This window comes from Rhamphochromis longiceps, linkage group LG11 (genome assembly GCF_057381845.1).
Source record: "Rhamphochromis longiceps isolate RC_006_pf linkage group LG11, R_longiceps_female_GT1.1, whole genome shotgun sequence".
In the NCBI taxonomy this organism is placed as follows: Eukaryota; Metazoa; Chordata; class Actinopteri; order Cichliformes; family Cichlidae; genus Rhamphochromis; species Rhamphochromis longiceps.
In genome coordinates this window covers 1012420-1030976 of record NC_140567.1, presented here as the reverse complement: position 1 = coordinate 1030976, position 18557 = coordinate 1012420, and the positions used below count along the sequence as shown (strand labels likewise).

Here is an 18557-nt window from a genome sequence, read left to right as displayed (position 1 = left end):
GGCAGCACAAATGAACCAGCTGCTAGTTAACGAGAGACACCCGGAATGGCTAACTGAAGGCCGGACGGTCCTGATCCCCAAGGACCCCAAGAAGGGACCGGTCCCCTCCAACTACCGACCAATAACCTGCCTCAGTACTACATGGAAGCTCCTGTCAGGCATCATATCGGCTAAGATGAACAGGCACATGGGTCAATACATGAGCGGGACACAGAAAGGAATTGGCAAGAATACCAGAGGCGCAAAACACCAGCTACTGGTAGACAGAACAATCAGCCGAGACTGCAAGACCAGACTGACCAACCTGTGCACTGCCTGGATTGATTACAAGAAGGCCTATGACTCAATGCCCCACAGCTGGATACTGGAATGCCTAGAATTGTACAAGATCAACGGGACCCTAAGAGCCTTCATCAGGAACTCAATGGGGATGTGGCGTACAACACTAGAGGCCAACTCCAAGCCCATAGCACAAGTCACCATCAAGTGCGGGATCTACCAAGGAGATGCTCTGTCCCCACTGCTGTTCTGCATAGGCCTGAACCCCCTCAGTGAGATCATTAACAAGACTGGCTACGGATACCGACTACGGAACGGAGCAGTTGTCAGCCACCTCCTGTACATGGATGACATCAAGCTGTATGCCAAGAGTGAACGAGACATCGATTCACTGATCCACACTACCAGGCTATACAGCAATGACATTGGAATGTCGTTCGGACTGGAGAAGTGTAGTCGGATGGTAACAAAGAGAGGGAAGGTAGTCAGAACTGAGGGGATTGAACTACCAGAAGGCAACATTGCAGACATAGAGGACAGTTACAAGTACTTGGGGATCCCGCAGGCGAATGGGAACCATGAAGAGGCCGCTAGAAAAGCTGCAACCACCAAGTACCTGCAGAGGGTCAGGCAAGTCCTGAGGAGTCAGCTGAATGGTAAGAACAAGATCCGGGCCATCAACACGTACGCCCTGCCCGTGATCAGGTACCCTGCTGGGGTAATAGGCTGGCCAAAGGAGGAGATAGAAGCCACTGACATAAAGACAAGAAAGCTCCTTACCATGCATGGAGGGTTTCACCCCAAGTCCAGCACCCTGAGGCTGTACGCTAAGCGGAAGGAAGGGGGCCGGGGACTGGTGAGTGTCAGCACCACAGTCCAGGATGAGACAACGAACATCCAAGAATACATTGGGAAGATGGCCCCAACTGACCGAGTGCTCAGTGAATACCTCAGGCAGCAGAAACCCAAGAAAGAGGAGGGAGACGAGGAACCATCATGGAAGGACAGAGCCCTGCACGGTATGTACCACCGGCAGATAGAGGAGGTGGCTGATATCCAGAAATCCTACCAGTGGCTGGACAAAGCTGGACTGAAAGACAGCACAGAGGCACTAATCATGGCAGCACAAGAACAAGCTCTGAGCACAAGATCCATAGAGGCTGGGGTCTATCACACCAGGCAAGACCCCAGGTGCAGGCTGTGTAAAGATGGCCCAGAGACAATCCAGCACATAACAGCAGGGTGCAAGATGCTAGCAGGCAAGGCATACATGGAACGCCATAACCAAGTGGCCGGCATAGTGTACAGGAACATCTGTGCGGAGTATAACCTGGAAGTCCCGAGGTCAAAATGGGAGATGCCCCCAAGGGTGGTGGAGAATGACCGAGCTAAGATCCTGTGGGACTTCCAGATACAGACGGACAAAATGGTGGTGGCTAACCAACCGGACATAGTGGTGGTAGACAAACAGAAGAAGACGGCCGTAGTGATCGATGTAGCGGTTCCGAATGACAGCAATATCAGGAAGAAGGAACACGAGAAGCTGGAGAAATACCAAGGGCTCAGAGAAGAGCTCGAGAGGATGTGGAGGGTGAAGGTAACGGTGGTCCCCGTGGTAATCGGAGCACTAGGTGCGGTGACTCCCAAGATAGGCGAGTGGCTCCAGCAGATCCCGGGAACAACATCGGAGATCTCTGTCCAGAAGAGCGCAGTCCTGGGAACAGCTAAGATACTGCGCAGGACCCTCAAGCTCCCAGGCCTCTGGTAGAGGACCCGAGTTTGAAGGATAAACCGCCCGCAGGGGCGTGCTGGGTGTTTTTTTATATATATGCACATTATATAACGTATGACGCCTTTTGTATGGCCTGCTTTAACAACGTGCTAACCTTATTTACAATCAATATTGTATGGATGTAATAATGTATGTATGTAATGTATGTATAATAATGTATGTATGTAATGTAATAATAATAATAATGTATGTATGTAATACTCGCTGGAGAGCTTTGCAGTTGTAGGCGGTGCTGTTGCCATACCAGGTGGTGATGCATCCAGTGAGGATGCTCTCAATGGCACAGTGATAGAAGGTCCTGAGGATGCGGGGCTCATGCCGAATCTTTTCAGTCTCCTGAGAAAGAAGAGGCGCTGCTGGGCCTTCTTCACTGTTTTGTTTGTGTGTACTGACCACGTAAGATCCTCAGCCAGATGTACACCAAGGAACCGGAAGCTGCTCACTCTCTTCACAGCAGCGCCGTTGATGGTGACGGGGGGGTGTACTTCTCTGCACCTCCGCAAACTTCACAATGATGTTGGAGCTGTTAGTGGCCGTGCAGTCGTAGGTGTAGAGTGAGTACAGGAGAGGGCTCAGTACACACCCCTGTGGAGCACCAGTGTTCAGTGTGATGGGGGATGAGGTGATGCTGCCCAGTCTGACCACTTGGCGTCTGTCAGACAGGAAGCTAAGGATCCAGCTGCAGAGGGAGCTGCTCAGTCCTAGATCCTGCAGTTTCCTGTCCAGCTTCGAGGGAACGATGGTATTGAATGCTGAGCTGTAATCTACAAACAGCATTCTCACATACGTGTCTCTCTTCTCCAGGTGTGACAGGGCAGTGTGTAGTGTCAGGGCTATGGCATCATCAGTGGACCTGTTGTGGCGGTATGCAAACTGTAGAGGGTCCAGTGAGTCGGGTAGTGCAGAGCAGATGAAGTCCCTGACCAGCTTCTCGAAGCATTTGCTTACGATGGGGGTCAGGGCTACAGGTCGCCAGTGCTGTGTCTCCTCAAGTCAACAATGAGCTCTTTGGTTTTCTTAGTATTCAGTGCCAGGTTGTTTTCTGAACACCAGGCTGCCAGCTTCAGGACTTCCTCTCTGTAGTCTGCCTCGTCTCCCTTTGAGATGAGTCCGACTACCGTGGTGTCATCAGCAAACTTGATGATGAGATTGTTGTTGTGGGTCGAACTGCAGTCGTGGGTGTAGAGAGAATACAGGAGGGGGCTCAGCACACAGGGAGCCGGTGCTCAGTGTGCGAGTGGAGGAGAGATGAGGGCCGAGCCTTACAGTCTGGGGTCGGTTTGTGAGGAAATCCTTTATCCAGGCAGGAAATCCTTTATCCAGTCCTGGATGGCCGCTAACTTTCTGCTTCTTAATTCAGATCAAACTGAGGTTATTGTACTCGGCCCTGAAAAGCCTAGAAATATGGTATCTAAGCAGATTCTTACTCTGGATGGCATTACCTTGGCCTCCAGTAACACTGTGAGGAACCTTGGAGTCATTTTTGACCAGGACATGTCCTTCAATGCACATATTAAACAAATATGTAAGACTGTGTTCTTCCATTTGCGCAACATCTCTAAAGTTAGAAATATCCTGTCTCAGAGTGACGCTGAAAAACTAGTTCATGCATTTATTACTTCCAGGCTGGACGACTGTAATTCATTATTATCAGGAAGTCCAAAAAACTCCCTGAAAAGCCTTCAGTTGTTTTCCTATTACTATTTCCTAATAAGATTAAGTTTTCTCTAGAAATACCACAAGTTTTCTACTTATTTCTAAATATAAAACTTTAGAACATCAAATCAGTAGTTTGTCTCAATTCATTTGACTGGACTTTTCTACTTTGTTCAGCTCAATTTAGCACGTCATCCTCAAGTAAGCTTCTCTCTCAGCGTACACTTCCTGGTCTTTTGAGACCCTGTCTACTGCAGTCACTTTCTGTCTAACTCAAGCTTGCACAAGACTCACAACTTGCAGAGAAATGGGCCCTTTGACCATGAAAATATCTGTCACGACAATCTCGCACTGCACTGATCAAGAAGAGAAGCAGAACAGAGGAGAGAGGAGAGCTGTGAATAAGTTAAAGGAGCCTCGACCCCTTATGGGTGCTGCTTCTAATGAGGTCAGATATTGACTATTGGGCAAGCAGCCTCTTCCATTTTTCTGCCCATGCAGCTCATCCTAACTGGGATTTTGTTAGGTGTAATGCTCTACACTGTGAGCAGATTGTGGGTGGTTGTGTGTATGTTTTTAATAAGCTCTATAGGGGAAACAACTCACAGATGAATCTATGCTCTTCTTGCATCACTGTCCTGTCAAATTGGGCTTGTTGTTCTCTTTCTGTTTTCATTCTTCACTTTCCTTCTTGGTGAGTCTGTAATACTCCTCACTTCAGTGAAACTTATTTCCAGCATTTGGCTGTGAAACGAATTCCACAGTTTAAAGAAGTCACAAAAGCAAAGACAACACCCAATGTAGTGATTGGCTATGGCACTTGTCCTACATTTGATAAATTCGTTTTTATCTTATCAACAAACCACTTATTTTAGCTAATCAATGAATTATTGTCAAAAACGTCAACTGACTATTTAACTGACTACAATCCAATCTGGCCCACGTCAGTTCAATTTAAATTTATAGTACCAGCTCAAAACAACTGTTTCTTCAAGGTACTTTACATTGTAAAGTAAAATATTACGTCATGAAAAAATAATAATCTCACAATACCCAAGCACTTGGCAACAGTGGGAAGGGAAAATTCCCATTTAACACAAAGAGACTGAGGCAGCTATTTGCCATTAAGGTTGAGGCGTGAGGGAAGACAAACACAGAGAGAAAGAACCAAACACAAACTATGGCAGAGAGAAGACAAACTCTAATCACATGCAACAGAGTCAACAAGAAATGTCCAGTGAATTATGGGAAGTCCCTCAGCAGCCAGAGCCAATGGCAGCATAATTAAGGGAGAGCTTAGCCCTCGTTATAAGTTTTTATCAAAAAGGAAAGTTTTAAGACTAATCTTAAAAGTATGGAGGGCGTCTGTCTCTCAGATTCAATTTAATTCATTTCAGTGTTATTTATACCGCCCCAAATCACAACAACAGTCGCCTAAAGGCACTTTATATTGTAAGGTAGACCCTACAATAGTACATCCAGAGAAAAACCCAACAATCATATGACCCCCTATGAGCAAGGAGAATCGTTGTTGATAAACACCATAAGTCCATTAAGTTCAGGATGATCTTGTTATTAACAATATTATAACTTCTTTCAAAGGCAAAAGAATGAGAGCACAGATACAAGGGGTGAAAATAAGCTTTCTCTCAAGGGTGGATGGGCTCTCCCTTAGCATGGGATGAGGAGTTTGGGAGGGGCTCAGAGTAGAGCCACTATGCCTTCACATCATATGGGGACACTGAATCCAAATGGACCATGTTCTGCACCTCAATTGCTAAGGCTGCTCAGGAAGGCCAGCTCTGTTCTGGGATGCACCCTGGACCCAGTGCAGGTGGTGGGAGACAGAAGGACTGTGGCCAAAATAACATCTCTGATGGACAGAGTCTCCCACCCCATGCATGTAGATGTTGCTGCAGAGCTGCTTCAGTGACAGACTGCTGCGTCCTCGATGCATGAAGGAGCGTTTCCGCAGGTCCTTCCTCCCTGCAGCTGTCAGACTGTACAATCAGAACTGCTCCCAACAAACACAGATGTTTACATCTGCGCTGTAACTGCAATAATTTAACCAACCGATTCGCACTACAACCTGGGTTTGCCTCTTATCTGTAGTTAATTTTATTTAATTTAATAACTGTACAGTACTCTGTTTATAGTAACCACTGTCCTTGATGTAAATATGTAAGAAAAAATGTGTATGTTTCTGTTCTGTGTCCTGTGTACTGTTTGTTTGTTTGTATATGTGTCTTTTTGGCTGCTGTTACAACCAAATTTCCCCTTGTGGGACAATTACAGGATTATTCTATTCTATTCTATTCTATTCTATTATGCAGCCGCAAAGATGGTTGATGCCTGTCATGGTGTCAGTCCATGAACCAGACAGTGGGCACTGGAGAATAAAGGAGCCTTCAAGCTGAAGAAGTCCTACTACAGCTTGGTTATCATGTGGGAGGCATTGCTCGTGGTTTGTGTGGTAGCAGAAGTAAAATCTCGGGTGTGCGAGGAGCTCGGTGAGGCCATCAAACAATGCCTTTGGTCTGCCTTAAAGTGATTCTAGCCAACCGTCAGGCAAGCGCTCTACTTTTACTGTGTATAGTAGTGATGGGGCGCTGCTGACTTCAGCTGAGGATATACATGTCCTTCTCAACAAATTAGCATATTGTGATAAAGTGCATTATTTCCTGTAATGTACTGATAAACATTAGACTTTCACATATTTTAGATTCATTACACACAACTGAAGTAGTTCAAGCCTTTCATTGTTTTAATATTGATGGTTTTGGCATACAGCTCATGAAAACCCAAAATCTCTATCTCAAAAGATTAGCATATTACATCCGACCAATTAAAGAAAAGTGTTTTAATACAAAAAAGGCAACCTTCAAATTATTATGTTCAGTTATGCACTCAATACTTGGTCAGGAATCCTTTTGCAGAGATGACTGCTTCAATGCAGCGTGGCATGGAGGCAACCAGCCTGTGGCACTGCTGAGGTGTTATGGAGGCCCAGGATGCTTCGATAGCGGCCTTAAGCTCATCCAGAGTGTTGGGTCTTGCGTCTCTCAACTTTCTCTTCACAATATCCCACAGATTCTCTATGGGGTTCAGGTCAGGAGAGCTGGCAGGCCAATTGAGCACAGTAGTACCATGGTCAGTAAACCAGTTACCAGGGGTTCTGGCACTGTGAGCAGGTGCCAGGTCGTGCTGAAAAATGAAATCTTCATCTCAATAAAGCTTTTCAGCAGATGGAAGCATGAAGTGCTCCAAAATCTCCTGATAGCTGCATTGACCCTGCCCTTGATAAAACACAGTGGACCAACACCAGCAGCTGACATGGCACCCAGACCATCACTGACTGTGGGTACTTGACACTGGACTTCAGGCATTTTGGCATTTCCCTCTCCCCAGTCTTCCTCCAGACTCTGGCACCTTGATTTCCGAATGAGATGCAAAAGTTGCTTTCATCCGAAAACAGTACTTTGGACCACTGAGCAACAGTCCAGCGCTGCTACTCTGTAGCCCAGGTCAGGCGCTTCTGCCGCTGTTTCTGGTTCAAATGCGGCACCTGTAGCCCATTTCCTGCACACGCCTGTACACGGTGGCTCTGGATGTTTCTACTCCAGATTCAGTCCACTGCTTCCGCAGGTCCCCCAAGGTCTGGAATCGGTCCTTCTCCACAATCTTCCTCAGGGTCCGGTCACCTCTTCTCGTTGTGCAGCCTTTTCTGCCACACTTTTTCCTTCCCACAGACTTCCCACTGAGGTGCCTTGATACAGCACTCTAGGAACAGCAATTTCTTTCTGTGTCTTACCCTCTTGCTTGAGGGTGTCAATGATGGCCTTCTGGACAGCAGTCAGGTCGGCAGTCTTACTCAGTTTTGAGTAATGAACCAGGCTGGGAGTTTTTACAAGCCTCAGGAATCTTTTGCAGGTGTTTAGAGTTAATTCGTTGATTCAGATGGTTAGGTTAATAGCTCGTTTAGAGAACCTTTTCATGATATGCTAATTTTTTGAGATAGGGATTTTGGGTTTTCATGAGCTGTATGCCAAAATCATCAATATTAAAACAATGAAAGGCTTGAACTACTTCAGTTGTGTGTAATGAATCTAAAATATATGAAAGTCTAATGTTTATCAGTACATTACAGAAAATAATGCACTTTATCACAATATGCTAATTTTTTGAGAAAGACCTGTAGATGAGCAGTGGAAGGAGATATTGAGGACCTCATTCATCCCACTGAAACATCTTCTGTACAGGAAGCAGAGTCTGAGGACAAGGGCTGACCATCACTGTTGGAGTGGCTGTAGCTCAGGTGGTAGAGCAGGTCATCTACTAATCAGAAGGTTGGTGGTTTGATGTCTGGGTTGGTGGGTGGGCCTCTGCAATATTGTGTAGAGCTCTGGGATGGTGCCTCTGTATTACTGGAAACTGATAACTGGAAATGTGCTCCAATTACAGACAGAACACAGGGTAACTGGATCATCTGTTAGTCAACTAAAGGACGAACAAGGCCATAGTATGTTAGGGTCAGTATGTTTGAGGGTGTGTGGGAGTTTGCCCAACCAGTCTGCATGTGGTTTGTAGATGTGGAAAAAGCTTTCAACAGTGTCACTAAGGTTTATGTGTTTACTTCAGTTATTTCATATTAGCCTCATTATGACCCCAGTTGGTTTCATTATATAAATACAAATAATGTTTAGTTAAAATGACTAAAAACTAAGTGATATCACAAACAAGGCCCTTAAATAAGCTTTTAAGTAATAATATAGATTGTACATGGGATAAAAGCTCCAAGATTGTTTATACTTTAGATAAGTATACGTTTAGTTTTACGAAACATGCAAATTAACTTTAACTTTGCAAAATCTTTTTTTCTTTAAATGGCATATTTACAGAACTAATAATGCCATGAGAACAAGTAAGAGTTGCTATTATTATTATTTTGCTATTGTTTATACAGTAAATTACAAGCTGGTAGTCCATTTATGTTAAATATGTCAATAGAATGAGGGTTAAGTAACTGAAAGTTCTCCATAAATAAAATGCATCACTAAATTTGATTGACTGATTGACTGAACCACTTTTATAATGATTGAATAATAATGCAGAAACTCACATGATCCATTAGCTCCTTGACCATGCCATTCCACTGGCCTGTGTTCTCATCCTGGACACCATATTTTCCATCTTCCACCAGGCGGACCTCGAAAGTAAAGCCTAGGATGTTGGCCAGCTCTCTGAGTAGATCGATGCAGTAGCCCTCAAAGCGGTCGTTTCCATAGAGTGGTTTGTCAGACTTCTTGAACATCACGTATGGTTCTTCCTGTTGGGCAAAATAGGGAGGAGGGATGAGTCTTAGCAGCACTTTCCATCTTTTACCTACAGATAAAGTGTATAGGTCATCTGATATGTAAGCCATGCAAACCCTAACATAAACTCCCCAGGTTGGTAAAGCATATATAAAGCTGCTGTGTGTGTGTGTGTGTGTGTGTGTGTGTGTGTGTGTGTGTGTGTGTGTGTGTGTGTGTGTGTGTGTGTGTGTGTGTTTTCCAGTCGTCCCAGTTCTGTGATGTGAGTTGGGGTTGGTACAAAGTGAGGCATGACCATAATAAGAGATAATCCCCTCATATCAGTTACTGTGTGCATCTCTCGGGCACGTCAAACTGGCGTTGGGCACAAGCTCAGCTTTCGGGGTTCCACATGCTTTAACAATAAGATAAGAGATGCTGATAGACAGACACAAAAAGGAGAGAGCAAGAGCTGGCACATACCCTGTGTTCACATGAACAGCTGGAGAAAGCTGTCTTTTTTCAAACCATTTCCTTTCTGCCTCCCGCCTACTGAGCATCTCCTTCACCATGTCCTTCTCGTCTCCCTCCACAGCTCACTCCCGGTTTCCTCCTCCACCTGCTTCCTCCTCTTTACACCTCTGCTTTATGCACCATCTGTCTTTTTTAGCCTTAGATGCTCATTCGTGCAGCATATCCCTCATTTCTTGTTTCTCGCAGACAAATAAATCGCAAAATATATCACCAAGCAGGTGTTATTTATCAGATAACTGTGGCATGACTGAAAAAAAATCATTTAAAATTGTTAATAGCTTTGACATGGTTTGTCACGTTCCTTAGATTTGGTCCTGGGGTTTTCAGTTTTGCTGTTTTAGATTCCTAGTTCGGATTCTTAGTAATATATTTGACTATTTTTTATTATTCATTGTTGTTCGAAAATTTCAAGTACTGAGTTTTGTTTTTGTTGATTGTTTTTGTTCCTGTTTGATTCAAATAGACTGTGTGGAAATCACTGAGAATTAAACTTCTGTTTTTAATTTTTAGTTGTTATTGTCATGCATTTCAGTTTTGCAATCTTGTGTTTTGTTAAATGTGTAATATTTGTACTTTTTACTTCTCTCCGTCTTTCGCTGTCTGTTCCTCCATTTTTCTTATTTCTGGATTAGTGTCTTGGTTCCCTTGTGCTAAATGGTAAAATGGTAAATGTCCTGCATTTGTATAGCGCTTTACTTAGTCCCTAAGCACCCCAAAGCGCTTTCCACTACATTCAGTCATTCACCCATTCACACAATTGCAGCCAGGAGGCAGCCTGGGATCAAACCACCAACCTTCTGATTAGTGGCTGACTTGCTCTGCCACCAGCATCGATGTGCTTTATTTTGTAAGAGAAGGCTGTAAAATAACAGAGAGAAATCCCAACATTCATAAAATCTACTTTGTACAAGCACTTGGCGACAGTGGGAAGGAAAAAGGCCATTTTAACAGCAAGAAACCTCCGGCAGAACCAGGCTCAGCGAGGGGTAGCCATTGGGGCCAGTCTGAACCATTTTGGGGTGATAGGAGCAAGTCTAAATTAGTTCTCTATTTTTTTCCTCTTTTGTAGGTTATTTTCTTTCATGCTTAGCACTGTTGTCCAGCTATGTTTGTAATTACTTTTCGTGTTGAATTGTTGAATAAAAGTTTATTTATATATCCCTCTCTTGCCCCTCGTCTATCCTTCAAGCTCGGGTCCTCTACCAGAGGCCTGGGAGCTTGAGGGTCCTGCACAGTATCTTAGCTGTTCCTAGGACTGCGTTCTTCTGGACAGAGATCGTGGATGTTTTTCCTGGGATCTGCTGGACCCACTCGCCTAGCTTGGGAGTCACTGCCCTGAGTGCTTCGATTACCACTAGGACCACTGTTACCTTCACCCTCCACATCTTCTCCAGCTCTTCTCTGAGTGCCTTGGTACTTCTCAGCTTCTCATGTTCCTTCTTCCTGATGTTGCTGTCACTCAGTATCGCTATGTCTATCACTATGGCTATCTTCTTCTGCTTTTCTACCACTACTATGTCCAGTTGGTTAGCCACCATGTGACGGCCAGTGGGCTGGCCTTGTGTTTTGTTTTTTCTTTTACCTGTTTCTTGCAGGTAGGTGGAGCTGACCCAATTAGTGATGCAGCACACCTGAGAGGCCAGTCCCAGTGTATATAAAGACACCTTGACTGAACCAGGGTGGCTGGCTTTGGTGCTGTCGCTCGCTGTCTGGCACCCATTTTGTTCATTTGGAAGTTTCAGTTATGGCTGTTATGTCCTTTACATTGTGTCTGTGAAGGTTCTCAGTCATCCAGGTCATCGTAGTCAAAGGAGCTTGCAAAGAAAAGCGTCTGGACTTCTTTAAAAGGAGCTTGCAAAGAAAAGCGTCTGGACTTCTTTAAGAACTTAAAGAAGTCCAGACGCTTTTCTTTGCAAGCTCCTTTGACTCCTTTACATTGTCTTTAAGTTGTTTTACCTTATTTTCATTAAATATGTCTTACAGCCTTTAAAAAACCTGTGTGTGGTCTCCCATTTGTTTGTCACTTCCTATGAGTCGGGTTGTGACAACCACCAGTTTGTCCATCTGTATCTGTATCTGGAAGTCCCACAGGATCTTAGCTTGGTTATTCTCCACCACCCTTGGGGGCATCTCCCATTTTGACCTCGGGACTTCCAGGTTATACTCGGCACAGATGTTCCTGTACACTATGCCGGCCACTTGGTTATGGCGTTCCATGTATGCCTTGCCTGCTAGCATCTTGCACCCTGCTGTTATGTGCTGGATTGTCTCAGGGGCATCTTTACGCAGCCTGCACCTGGGGTCTTGCCTGGTGTGATAGACCCCAGCCTCTATGGATCTTGTGCTCAGAGCTTGTTTCTGTGCTGCCATGATTAGTGCCTCTGTGCTGTCTTTCAGTCCAGCCACCAATAGGATTTCTGGACGTCAGCCACTTCCTCTATCTGGCGGTGGTACATACCGTGCAGGGGCCTGTCCTTCCATGATGGTTCCTCCCCTTGCAACTCTTTCTTGGGTTTCTACTGCCTGAGGTATTCACTGAGCACGGAGTCGGTCATGGCCATTTTCCTGATGTACTTGTGGATGTTTTGTTGTTTCATCCTGGACTCTGGTACTGATACTCACCAGTCCTTGGCCTTCTTCCTACCGCTTAGGATACAAGTCAAGTCAAGTCAAGTCAAGTGGCTTTTATTGTCATTTCAACCATGTACAGTGGTACAGTACTGAGTGAAATGAGACAACGCTCCTCCGAGACCCTGGAGGATACAGACACAAGACAGTGCAATGGAAATGTGTGAAATGCTGAGTATTGTGCAAAAGTAACTTGCTGTCTCAGGGCTTGCAAAATTTCAAAATCCCTGGTAGCCCTTCAGGCAGGCACTCTTCAGTTTTCAGTTTTTTCAGGGACTCTGTCGCTGAGCCATGTTTCTGTGATAAAAAAGACGCAGCAGTCTCTAAATTCCGGCTGCGTGGTCTGCTGGAGTCGGATGTAGTCCAGTTTATTGAGAGGAAGATGGATGGAAGAACCGGTTGGCTTGGATTTGCTCTTAGCCTATTACGGACCGCACCACGCTTGATGCACTTCCGCTTCCTCACGCAGCGCTTTCGGCAACATGTCCACTGGCCACCAGCATCAGACGATGAAGGACAGAAGGCCCGATTTCCATAGCGCTTCCAGTAGTTCCGGGTCAGTTTTTGTGTGATGCTTGTAATTTAGAAGTGTTTGCCGTTGGTAAACATGAACACCGATTGTTCTGGTGTCCATGTGGCTCAGAGGTTATCATGAAAATTCGATAGAAAGCCCAAAAGTACAAAAACAGCACAATTTGGTCTTGAGTGGCTGCTGCTGTTCCCACGCCACCAGTGTGCTGCACTTGGGGTTAAACATGCATGGTAAGGAGCTTCCTTGTCTTGATGTCAGTGGCGTCTATCTCCTCCTTTGGCCAGCTTATTATCACAGCAGGGTACCTGATCACAGGCAGGGTGTAGGTGTTGATAGCCTGGATCTTGTTCTTACTGTTCAGCTGACTCCTCAGGACTGGCCTGAACCCTCTGCAGATACTTGATGGTGGTAGCTTTCATAGTGGCCTCTTTGTGGTTTCCATTTGCCTGTGGGATGCCCAGGTACTTGTTACTGTCCTCTCTGTTTGAAATGTTTTCTTCTGGTAGTTTGATCCCCTCAGTTCTGACTGCATTCCCTACACTTCTCCAGTCTGAACGACATTGCGGTGTCTGTACGTTAGGTGGTAGAAAGGAGGCCGGGGACTGGTGAGTGTCAAAACCACAGTACAGGATGAGACAAGGAACATCCACGAGTACATCAGGAAGATGGCCCCAACCAAGCCCGTGCTCAGTGAATACCTCTGACAGCAGAAACCCAAGAAAGAGGAGGAAGAGGAGTAACATTAATGGAAGGACAGGCCCCTGCACGGTATGTACCACCGCCAGATAGAGGAAGTTGTTGACATCCAGAAATCCAACCAGTGGCTGGACAAAGCTGGACTGGAAGACAGCACAGAGGCACTAATCATGGCAGCATAGGAGCAAGCTCTGAGCACAAGATCCATAGAGACATTCCATTTTACTCCAGCTCTGTCTAGCTACTGGTAGGACTTCTGGATGTCAGCTACTTCCTCTTTTTGCTGGTGGTACATACCGTGCATGGGCCTGTCCTTCCATGACAGTTCTTCTCCTTGTTCATCTTCTTCCTTGGACTTCAACTTCCTGAAGTATTCACTAAGTCACGCAATCAGTTCTGGCCATCTTCTTGATGTACTGATGGATGTTTGTTTTCTCATCCTGGACAGTGGTTCTGATAGTCACTAGTCTTCGGCCTCCTTCCTTTCACTTGATGTACAGTCACAGGGTGCCATCATAACACCACCTTTCTGGACTCAATGCAGTAACACTTTCCGTTCTTCACTGGTTGCAAACTAAAGATGCATCCACAAACGGATCTGCAATTAGAAATCAATTAGTAAATCGCCATGTCTGTCTTACTGTTCCATGGTGAAATGTCAAAGCTCATCACTAAATAGGTAAGTGGTGCTGCCTCTGCAGCTATACAAGCCTTTTCATCCCATTTATCTATATAGCGCTAAATTGCATCAACGTCACTTAAGGAGGCTTGATATCTTAAGGTAAGATGCTTCAGTTATGCAGAACGTTACTCCTTCTTGTCCTCGAATGGACTGTGGGTCATCAATGACCTTTCCTTGTTGCATCTTTTTCAATTCCTGCATCACCCCATATGTATGTACTTCAACAAATCATGTTTTCTTAACCTGTGATTCTGCTTTCCTGTTTCCAAGTCACTCTAGTCTACAATTTCTTCCATGTCACGACATAGCTGGCTGGTGGTATCAAAGTCTCCCTCCTTTCTCCTGTTCCGCCAGCTCTCAGTCTCATTATAGTCTTTGTGCTCTCTCCTAGCTAACAGTGGCCTTGAACCTTAATGCAGACTCTCTTTGTTTGTCCTTTTGCTTTATAACAGGCCCTTTGTTCTTTCTGCCTTATTGCATGCGCTGGTCCTGTCCCGGCCTTCAACAGCCTTCAACCTTAACACAGGCTCTTCTTTCTCTCCTGACCTTTGACAAACGCTAAGCCCTTGCAGGCTCTGTGCTCTCTCTCCTCTTTGCAAGCCCTATCACACTCTCTCTGCTCTCCATCAGCCATCAGCAGCCCCATGCCTTAACCCAGGCTCTTTTCTCTCTTGTCATGCAACTTTCAGCCTTTTGCAGACTCTCTGTTCTCTGTTGGCCAGCAGTTGCCCCAAACCTAATGCAGCTTATCTCTCACCTGTTTCGCAACTTTCCACCTTTGCAGGCTCTCTGTTCTCTGTCGGCCATCGGTGGCCTTAATCTTCTCTCTTCTGTTTCTTATCGTTCGCTTGCTTTTCTGCTGCACTCTAGCCTTCAGTGGCCCTAACCCTTAAGGCAGCCTCTCCTCTTGGGACTGCTTTTGCCAACTTACAGGCTTTTCGCAAACTCTCTGTCTCTCACCTGCTGAACATCAGCGCCGGGCCTATCAAAGGCCCATTGTCTCTATCTTACCTCTAGTCTGTCCTCACATCTCATTTTGGTTTCTCTCCACCAAGCTTGCCCTCGAGCATCGTCACAGGCTCATTCTGCTGCTCTACCCTTTGCTCTCCAGACCCAGTTTCTAATGTAATGTGGTGCTTATGCATGTTATGCCTTTCCCTGTGCCATGCATTACCGCTAACGTTCATGTGTTCCATTAGGTCAGATCTCAATGCCACGGTAAGATTGATTTTTTTTCTTTGGGGGTCATGCCCTAACTCTTATCATTGAGGGGATTCAGTTGTGTTGTCCTACTGTGTTGGACCATCAGCATCTAACCCATTAAATACCACAAACTGAATTCTGTACATTAAGAAATCAATCAAAACCATAACTTTAAACTGAAAGCTTCATTCTTTTTGCATTCACATATTGGTGTGGTTGACATTCACCATCATAATTTTGAATTTGAGAGTAACAGTCTGCATCTCTCCCATAGCTGTGCTCTACCCCAAAAATAAAAACAGGAATGTGTGTCTTTTTTAACTGCACTGCAACTGTCTGTTATGTCACTGGACACATTACTGTGTATGTAATACATCTAATAGAGCATACCATGGCTCTTGGACTGCAAGACTGCAAGAATACTGATGTAATGTTGATGAAAGAGCAGAAAGCACTGTCTAGATAGTGATCAATATCAGTGAGACAGGAATGTCAAGACATGTAGTAGTATTTGTTCAAGAATAAAGTTTAAGGTGAAAATAAAAAAAGGAATTCAATAATTTGTAATATATTTATATTATATTTAAAATAGACACATACAGTCAGGTCCATAAATATTGGGACATCGACACAATTCTAACATTTTTGGCTCCATACACAGCAATGGATTCCAAATGAAACGAACAAGATATACTTTAACTGCAGACTGTCAGCTTTTATTTGAGGGTATTTACATCCAAATCAGGCGAACGGTGTAGGAATTACAACAGTTTACAAATGTGCCTCCCACTTATTAAGGGACCATTGAAAAACTATTGAAAAACAAATGTTGTATCCAAGATGGCCGACTCCCAAATGGCCACCATGGTCACCACCCATCTTGAGGAGTTTGCCCCCTCACATATAGAGATTGACAGACCATGTGACTTTCGTGCATTGCATGCCGGGAACTCGTGGCAAAACAATCCAAGTACCGCATCAAATGCAAGCATTTGCAGCACCGCAAAACGTTCATTCTTCGGTTCCAATACCTTCTTGCTTTTTCTTTGCCCCCCCCAAAAAGGTATGTACAAAACGAAGGAGAACAATACCGGTCTGTACAAAGACAGACTTGATGAAAAGTCAAAGAAAAGATACGAGGAAAAAATCAGTCGAGTGAAAGGGTCAGACCCTTACGAGCACAGAGTGGACAAAAGACGGTTAGCGTGCTGCCCAACTTTCACCACGCTCATATTTATAATTATACGGTTCTTGGAGTGAGTGCACACACTCATGAAGTTTAGTAACTTCAGGTCACTGCAACAAGCCCAGGTACAGTTTACCGACGAATGGGTGCAGGACCTTGAAATGTACCGCGTAGAACGAAAGACCATCGTACGAACAAAGGTAAGATTTCCAGTCTCACAAATCGTCTTCATAAATACATATTCGTTAACCGTTTATTAATATAACCTTTGAGCTAAACGGTAATTAATTAGTAGTGGAAATAATTTCTGGTTCGCGTTACAGAAATGTAGCAGTGACAATAATACTGTATGCTGTAATCGTACTGGACAATTAGTGATAGAAAACAACTGTTTTATCCTGTGAATAAAAGTATATGTTTTTGTCAGTGTACCATGGTAATAATAGAAGCGAAACGCAATATTGTGTCAGGACAATTCACTATTTATGCACAATAAATAAAGGAGCATATAGCGCGACAATTTCTGTTCAGCGCCAGACTTGCTTGTAACCTATATCACCAATTATGATAAATTACGTAATAACTACAACTGCAGACTGACCTTTGTGGGAATGCTTGGAGCAGACTAACCTGTGAGCTGGAGTGTTCTGGGACGTTATATTTGATCTTTGAATGGCTGCAATCCAGGCCATCCGTGGCTCTTTGTTACTTCGGAACCATGGCTCGAACAATTTCTCTTTCTTTCTCTTCAACGACGTAATCCGATAACAACCGATCTCTTTACCTGTCGGCTTCCCGTGGCTCTCATGTGACCGGCTATTGCAGTTAATAATACCACAGCTTCTTGACATTTTTTGTGTTTCTTTTTATCGATGTGTGACTGATTTCAATTGAAAGTCTGCGTGCGCTAGTACCTCTTGCCACGAGTTCCCAGAATCCTTTGCGGTCTTACCCCTGAATGACGTCACAGTTCAGGCCACTATTTCTCAGTCCAATGCTAAATATGCCAAACAACATTGTTGCTGACATCTCCCCGGCCATTTGTTTCAACCAGGGGACCGGGTCTGGCTCTCCACAAGACACCTGAAACTTCATAGTGAATCCAAGAAACTCACTCCCAGGTTTATTGGCCTGTACAAGATCACAGCCACAATCAACCTAGTCACTAATCGATTAAGTGACCAGACCCTGTTTTCCACACGTCGCACCTTAAGCAACGCATTACCTAACCACTTTCACTGCCGTGTTGGAGTAATCAGCACCCTGCAGCACCAGGCAGCAAATATTTCCTCTAAGCCAGAAGGGAAAAAAATATTAAGAAAGCTCTTAAAACATGTGGTCGCTTTCAACACCAGCTGTCTGCCATCTACAATGCCGTTTTGAGACCCCTTCTCAGCTGCTTTAAAGCCCATTCGCACCTTTTGTCAGGTGATCTCAATAGGTTACATGATAGGGCGATGGACAGTCCCACAATGGCTTCACTCGACACCTCTGTTGATAATCACCCATGCCCTTTTAAACACCTTGGCTCTACCATTTGCTTTTAGAACTGAAGACGCTTTTTGGATGGGAGGTGAATTGATTGAGAGAATTCCAGTCGCTTTTCTTTCCAAGCTCTTTAGATTACCATGACCTGGATGAATGAGAACCTACACAGATATTTGCATGAAATACTAAAATGTCTCAGTTTAAACATTTGATGTTTTCTATCTTATATTGTGAATAAATCTGGGTTTTCCATGATTTGAAAAACAGTGCATTCTCTTTTTATTCTTATAATTAAGTCCTAACGTTTTCGGAATTATTTTTTTTATATGGTAAAGCTGTAACGGTTCTGGCGGCATGCTCATGATTACCAACATGAAACAAGGGAAAAAGAAGCAAAAAAACCAAACAAACCTCTTAACGTCGAGGAGGGGTTTGTGTGATCTGTGGTTTGTATATGAAATTTGCCCCCAATATGGTTTTCCAAGGCCAATTGGTCCTGCGTGAGTGATGAGACCAAATGTGATTCACAAGATGATGACAACAGCAACGAATCATGTTACCTCAACTGTATCAAGGTTACCAGGACCCCC

The 18557-nt window shown here is 44.6% G+C and overlaps 1 protein-coding gene and 1 long non-coding RNA gene across 2 annotated transcripts in view; one reads left to right on the top strand and one right to left on the bottom strand.

Annotated features, from left to right (window-relative positions):
• The window catches only part of grik2 (glutamate receptor, ionotropic, kainate 2), a 350655-nt gene that overhangs the window by 101455 nt on the left and 230643 nt on the right, over positions 1-18557 (bottom strand). Inside the window, exon 11 of the mRNA XM_085421989.1 lies at positions 8847-9053. Within this exon, the coding sequence (XP_085278115.1) occupies positions 8847-9053 (207 nt within the window). The remainder of the gene's footprint in view (positions 1-8846; positions 9054-18557) is intronic.
• The window catches only part of LOC146658379 (uncharacterized), a 231591-nt gene that overhangs the window by 156660 nt on the left and 56374 nt on the right, over positions 1-18557 (top strand). The window lies entirely within an intron of this gene.